Source organism: Pieris napi, chromosome 18 (genome assembly GCF_905475465.1).
Source record: "Pieris napi chromosome 18, ilPieNapi1.2, whole genome shotgun sequence".
In the NCBI taxonomy this organism is placed as follows: Eukaryota; Metazoa; Arthropoda; class Insecta; order Lepidoptera; family Pieridae; genus Pieris; species Pieris napi.
Genome location: NC_062251.1, coordinates 9,387,576 through 9,393,472, shown reverse-complemented (window position 1 = coordinate 9,393,472; position 5,897 = coordinate 9,387,576). Strand labels below are relative to the sequence as shown.

Sequence of the window (5,897 nt, the reverse complement as noted above, 5' to 3'; positions counted from 1 at the left end):
ATAAAACCATTCACCAGCTAAAAAACACACATATAAACTCCGAGATCCTATTTCAATGGGTGAAAGGACACTCCGGGATCCCTGGCAACGAAGCCGCGGACGCAGCTGCCTCTAAAGCTGCGAACATGCACTGCTCTCCATCCCACGTTGCATGCCCCCTGTCCCATATTAAATTATCAATTAAAAGCGCGACCAAAGTCATAAGCAATAGCAGATATGCAGGAGACTGCACAGGACGCTTTACGGTCAACAAATTCCCGAAACTAGAAGACATACATTCATTTTTCTCCTCTACACCAGTTTCGTTTCAACTTACACAATTTCTCACAGGACACTCCTTCGCCAAAAGCTATCTGAACCGATTCAAAATCACTGACAACGACACTTGCCCATGCGACAACCAAACCACGCAGACACTGAAACACTTGCTAGAAGAGTGCCCTAGATTTATAAATCAAAGACACAACCATACACAAAAATTCACCAAACACATGACCAAACTTAACCCCTTCTCCTTAAGAGAACTGATTTCGCACCCCTCAGAACTAGAGGCACTTGTTCAACTGATGACCCATATCATAAATTGCCTCAAACAATTCAACAGATAAATTCAACATTCGAAAATGACTGCTATTCTAACATACTCATAGAGTTGTATATATCATCTTTTACTGTCTGACTGTCTTGCACTGTATAATGTTAATTTTAAGTAATATTATAATATTCCCTTTATAAATGTTAAAAGTCACAATTACATGTTTCAAAATAATTTTTAACTCTAGTTTAGCTCTATTACAGTAATAGAAGTAATAGAAAACTTGTTAACTAAATTACTAACATTTGTAAATTTGTACAATTTTTCATTAATTCTAGTTTAGCCCTATTACAGTAATAGAAGTAATAGAAACCCTGTCAACTTAATCACCAACATTTGTTTATTTCTACAATATTTCATTCACATGTTATCAAAGTAATTCTAGTCTAGTCCTAGTACTACTGTAACAGGACTAGACTAGAATTATTTTGATGTTATTATTTTATTATTATTTTATTATATTTATGTTACTACATTTCCTATTTTTTTTTGTACTGTATAAATTCAGACTATAATACACTGAGACTCCACGTCACATTGGACGCCAATAACAATAATATAAATATAAAATAGCAAACACTTGCCTTATATCAATTTTATATTAATTCGTCCATGTGACAAATTGTAAAGGTACAAGGAACAAGAAGGTATCAAATAGCCACTTCTTCCTTGTATCTCCACCCTTTTGTGAATCATATCTTTGTTAAGCTCTTCAAGCTACATCTTCTCATTAAAAAAAAAACAAAATTGCGAACAAACAAAAATACAAAAAAAAAAAAAAAACTTACCTCTGGGAGTCCGCGTCACTGCTGCCTGGTCTCCCGATTTTCCGGGAGTTCTCCCGATTTTACTAAATGTCTCCCGATATCCCGGATCCTTAATTAAACCTCCCGATTTTAATTTACTGTTCCACAGATTCAACTCAAGTTACTAAAAACACTGCCTCTACTGCGTGAAACGAATCACCGAACCACCGAACGAATCACAAAAGTAATGAGTTTGTAAAGTATGTAGCGTAAAGTATGCCTTGATGGAATGGAATAAAGTTGAATATAAAACAGCAAACCTTTGGAATTCAGAGAACATAGACAAACCGGTTTCTCTAATTATTATACGACCAAATTAGGAGACATAGTTCAGTTTAGTAATAGTAATAGTATTAGTAAGGTATTTTAAATCAACAGCATTAGATTAGATTGCGTCTGTGAAGTGAAGTGAGCAAAGTTTTGTTTGCTTGCATTTTGCAATCGCTTTGTTTTTGTTATCTCGGACTAAATATCGTTTTAAAGTGTTATAAACAAGTTTTAAAGCTGTAAAAAATTATCAGAATTTAGAATGTCTAGTTCTGAGAGTGATAAAGAGGTGCAAAATACACCTCCAAAGAAAAAGAAGTACAGTGTCAGCTATAAGCCGGATTGGGAAAAAGATGATCTGTTTGAGGGATGGTTATCAAAAAGTAATAAAGGTAAGCGATAAATAATAAAAGCCTTTTTTAGTTACTCGCCGATAAAAACTTGAATACAAAAAACCCATTCATTCGTTATTATCCGGTTATCAGGAAAACTCCTGGATTTGTGTGCATACACATGTAAAATTGTGTGTGTGCGTGTAGTGTATTGGATTGGATGCAAACATAGACGATGCAAAACGCTCACGCACGCTGCTTAACGTCAATGTCATAGTCGATGACGCGGCGGCTAGCTTCTTGACGGCGGCCTATTAAAAGTTGCCAGGTTAAAAAAGTATGCTTAAAGTACGGGAGTTTTTGTCTTGAGAAATTAACGCATTTTTGTTGCGATATTTAGGCTATATTAAAAAATATACTTTTCAGGTCCAGATTTCGCTTATTGTAAAGTGTGCTCTTGCGATATAAATATAACGAGAGGGGGTAAAAATGATATTAAAAGACATAAAGAGACAAAAAAACACGAAAGCAATAAGCTGAAAATTCGAGGTCAACAGAGTCTAGACCAGATGTTTACAAAAAAATCTACATCGTTAGAAAAACTAGTAAAACAATCAGAAATTAGAATCGCCGCATTCATAGTTGAACATAATATTCCGATCAATGTGATGGAACATTTCCCAGATTTAATAAGAGCAGTATGCCCAGATTCTGAAGTTGCAAAAAGGATTACCTGTGGACGTACTAAAACAACAAAAATTATTTCGGAGGTGTTGGGAAGAAGTGACGTTGACATCATGGTTGAAGCCATGCAGACAAATAAATTTTCATTAACAGCTGATGAAAGTACTGATAAAAGTACAAAAAAGCATTTGGCAGTAATTGTGAGGATTGCTCGAAATAATCTGAAGGTAAATATTATGTTTATAATGTAAAGTTTACATTTCAAATATGTTACTTTTGTATACTTTTTAAACCCTATTCTTTTTCAGGTGGAAGATTTTTTTTTTGAATTATTTGAAATTCTTGAAGGTAACGCCGAAAAATTGCATGAAGTAATTACAAAAAAAATGACAGAATTGGGGATTCCTTATAAAAAAAATATGATAGGGCTGGCCGCAGATGGTGCCAACGTAATGATGGGAAAGAACAATTCTTTTGCAACGAAGTTCAAACAAGACATACCACACCTTTTCGTTATGAAATGTGTATGCCATTCTGTACATCTTGTAGCGTCAAACGCTTGCTTAAAATTGCCTCGAGAACCCGAAGATCTAGCACGGGATGTGTATAACTATTTGAATGGTAGCCCAAAACGTACCGGCTTGTTGAAAGAATTCCAAGAATTTTTGGAATTAAAACCACACAAATTGCTGCAACCTTCTCAAACAAGATGGCTCTCTTTAGAGGCAGTAGTAAAGAGGTTGCTAGAACAATACGAAGCCTTAAAGTTGTACTTTAGGGACGCTATTTTCAGCGACCGTATTAAAGCTGCAGAAAACATATTGAGAATGATAGAAAATCCAGTGAACAAGCTATATCTGCAATTTATGGCGTATGCCTTAGGAATATTCAACGAACTAAACAGAACCATGCAATCAGAAAATACAAATGTACACATAATTTACAACAGGGTGATGACCGTAATCTACACAATTTTGGGATGTTATGTGAAAGAAGAATACATTTCAAGAAATGATCACAAAAACATCGACTATAAAAATCCCAGAAAGTACATGGATATAAAAGATTGGTATTTAGGCGCTGAAGTAGGGGCGACATTATCTTCACCAACATTAACAATCAGTCCCGAAGAAATAAAAAAATTCAAGTTCCGCTGTTTAGAGTTTTACATTGAGGCAATTAAACAACTATTACAGCGATTTCCATTTGAAGACGATATGGAAATTTTGAAAAAAATGGAATTTATGGATCCAAAAATAGTTTGTAGTGGCAAAATACTATCCATCGCTGACATATTGGGAAGGTTCCCAAATATAGCACCTTCAAATGTTATTCAACAGATTGACACCGAATGGCGGCTTCTTCGGAATACGAAGTTAAATACTGAAGATGAAAATTTAGAAGTAGGAGCTTTCTGGAAAAAGATAGCCCAGATGCATTTGGGTGATGGCAGAAAAATGTTTCCAAATTTAACTTTGACAGTTTTGAGTTTTATGTGCTTGCCACACTCAAGTGCATCTGTGGAAAGGCTGTTTTCGCAAATAAATTTAACGAAAACAAAGTTACGGAACCAACTCTCTACCCCGGTAATATCGGGAGTCCTGCATACAAAAAACATTTTGAAAAATTCTAATTGCTTCAATTTCGAAATTAAAGACCAAATTTTACAGAAACTTAATAAAAATATGTATTAAAACTCTCCCGATTATTTTTGTAATTTTACCATAAGACTCCCGGATTTTTATAGATATACCTCCCGGAAAATTAATAATAATTAAGTTTAAAAAAATCTAAAAAGTGGTATTTCGTAAGATATAAGTGAAGTGTTACATATCGTTAGATGCGTGCTATCAGTCTTCTAAGTTTACGTTTTATATTTTATTTTTTCAAAAAACATTAAAATTTTCCGTTTTTTCAACTTTAAAAATAGTGTTTATAACTTAAAAATTCATAGTGCAGTTTAGTGTTGTAGAGAAAATTACGCTCTACATTTCGACATAAAATTTCAGTCTAAGGACTCAAAACTGAGGATTTTAGAGCCGAAAAACCTCTAAAAGGTAAATAACTTCTGAATAAGACCGGTGACAATACAATTTTATAAGTGCATTAGATAGCCTTTTTCAAGACCTATCGTTTGATACCAAGTTCAAAATTTTTCGATAAAAAACAGATTTTTAAGGGAGAAAAAACTATTGGGATTTTCTTCCTAGCTTGTAGTCACACCAGATACAAACACACAAACAAGTGAATATATCTCAAAGATTTGCTAGACGAAGGGCTATCATTTGACATAACTATTATGAAAATCCATTAATAAATATCCCTTCAAACCCGAAGAAAACTGGGTTTTGGGTGTGAACCACCCCCAAACATTACACCACAAACACAAAATTATCACTAAGACAGAGAACAAAAAATTAGCAATCGATTGACACCAGGATCGGTAACATTCGCCCAACAACTTAGGAGCTACGACCAGAAATAGCCTGGAATCCAGGGTTTCCAGGGGATCCCCACCTTTCAAAAACCGGAAACTACTATCATCTAACAGCCCGCTCAAGACTCCATCGGATCAACTACAAATCTCATAGCACACATTTACACCTGCCCAACTGGACACCAAGTCACCAGGCGACCAGCTGGAACAGCTCAAACTCCATCTCCACTGGAAAGTCCTCGACGTGGGCTTCCAGAAAATACCAAACACCAGCACCCTCCGAAGATTATCAAGCAAGCGATCCTGCATAGTAAAATCAGGTAGGGTGGATTACCAGCCCCATATTTATAAATTTTTAATATTTTCAAATTTTTATCCTAAACCCACCGAGCTTGGGCTCATCTAAATCAACTCGGCGAGGCGAACTCGACCGTGACCATAGTTTCCCTCATAACCCCCCCCCCCATTTTCCATCAATAACGTTTCCCCCCCCCCATTAGTTCCAAATCTCCCCCTCTACCCCTACCCCCTCGAGCTGGGTATCAAACGACTCAGCTCGAAAAGCTCAATACACCTTTCTATATTTCAACCCCCCCTCACCCCCCTTCGCAGACATGTTACCTCGTACTCCCCCAAAATCGACCAAATCAGACACTCCACCACCCCACTTGCCCTCAGCAGCTTCTAGACGAGCTCTAGTCGACACATTAAGCCCCTCCTTCACACGCACACGCAGCACTCCCTATCCAAACGAGTCCATACACATGGAGATGGCT

At 36.2% G+C, this 5,897-nt stretch overlaps 1 protein-coding gene across 1 annotated transcript; it reads left to right on the top strand.

The window, feature by feature from the left end:
* Positions 1-1,399: 1,399 nt before the first annotated feature.
* Positions 1,400-4,383, top strand: LOC125058573. The gene is made up of 3 exons (XM_047662680.1): positions 1,400-2,060; positions 2,427-2,911; positions 2,993-4,383. The coding sequence occupies exons 1-3, from the start codon at positions 1,931-1,933 to the stop codon at positions 4,376-4,378; spliced, it is 2,001 nt and encodes a 666-aa protein (XP_047518636.1). The 5' UTR covers positions 1,400-1,930; the 3' UTR covers positions 4,379-4,383.
* The last annotated feature ends 1,514 nt before the right edge of the window (positions 4,384-5,897 follow it).

Bases quoted from the DNA above. Each gene is read 5' to 3' on its own strand.
- LOC125058573 (XM_047662680.1), top strand. From the start codon at position 1,931: ATGTCTAGTTCTGAGAGTGATAAAGAGGTGCAAAATACACCTCCAAAG. The intron at 2,061-2,426 runs GTAAGCGATAAA...TATACTTTTCAG, and splicing joins GTTATCAAAAAGTAATAAAG to GTCCAGATTTCGCTTATTGT. The intron at 2,912-2,992 runs GTAAATATTATG...ATTCTTTTTCAG, and splicing joins TTGCTCGAAATAATCTGAAG to GTGGAAGATTTTTTTTTTGA.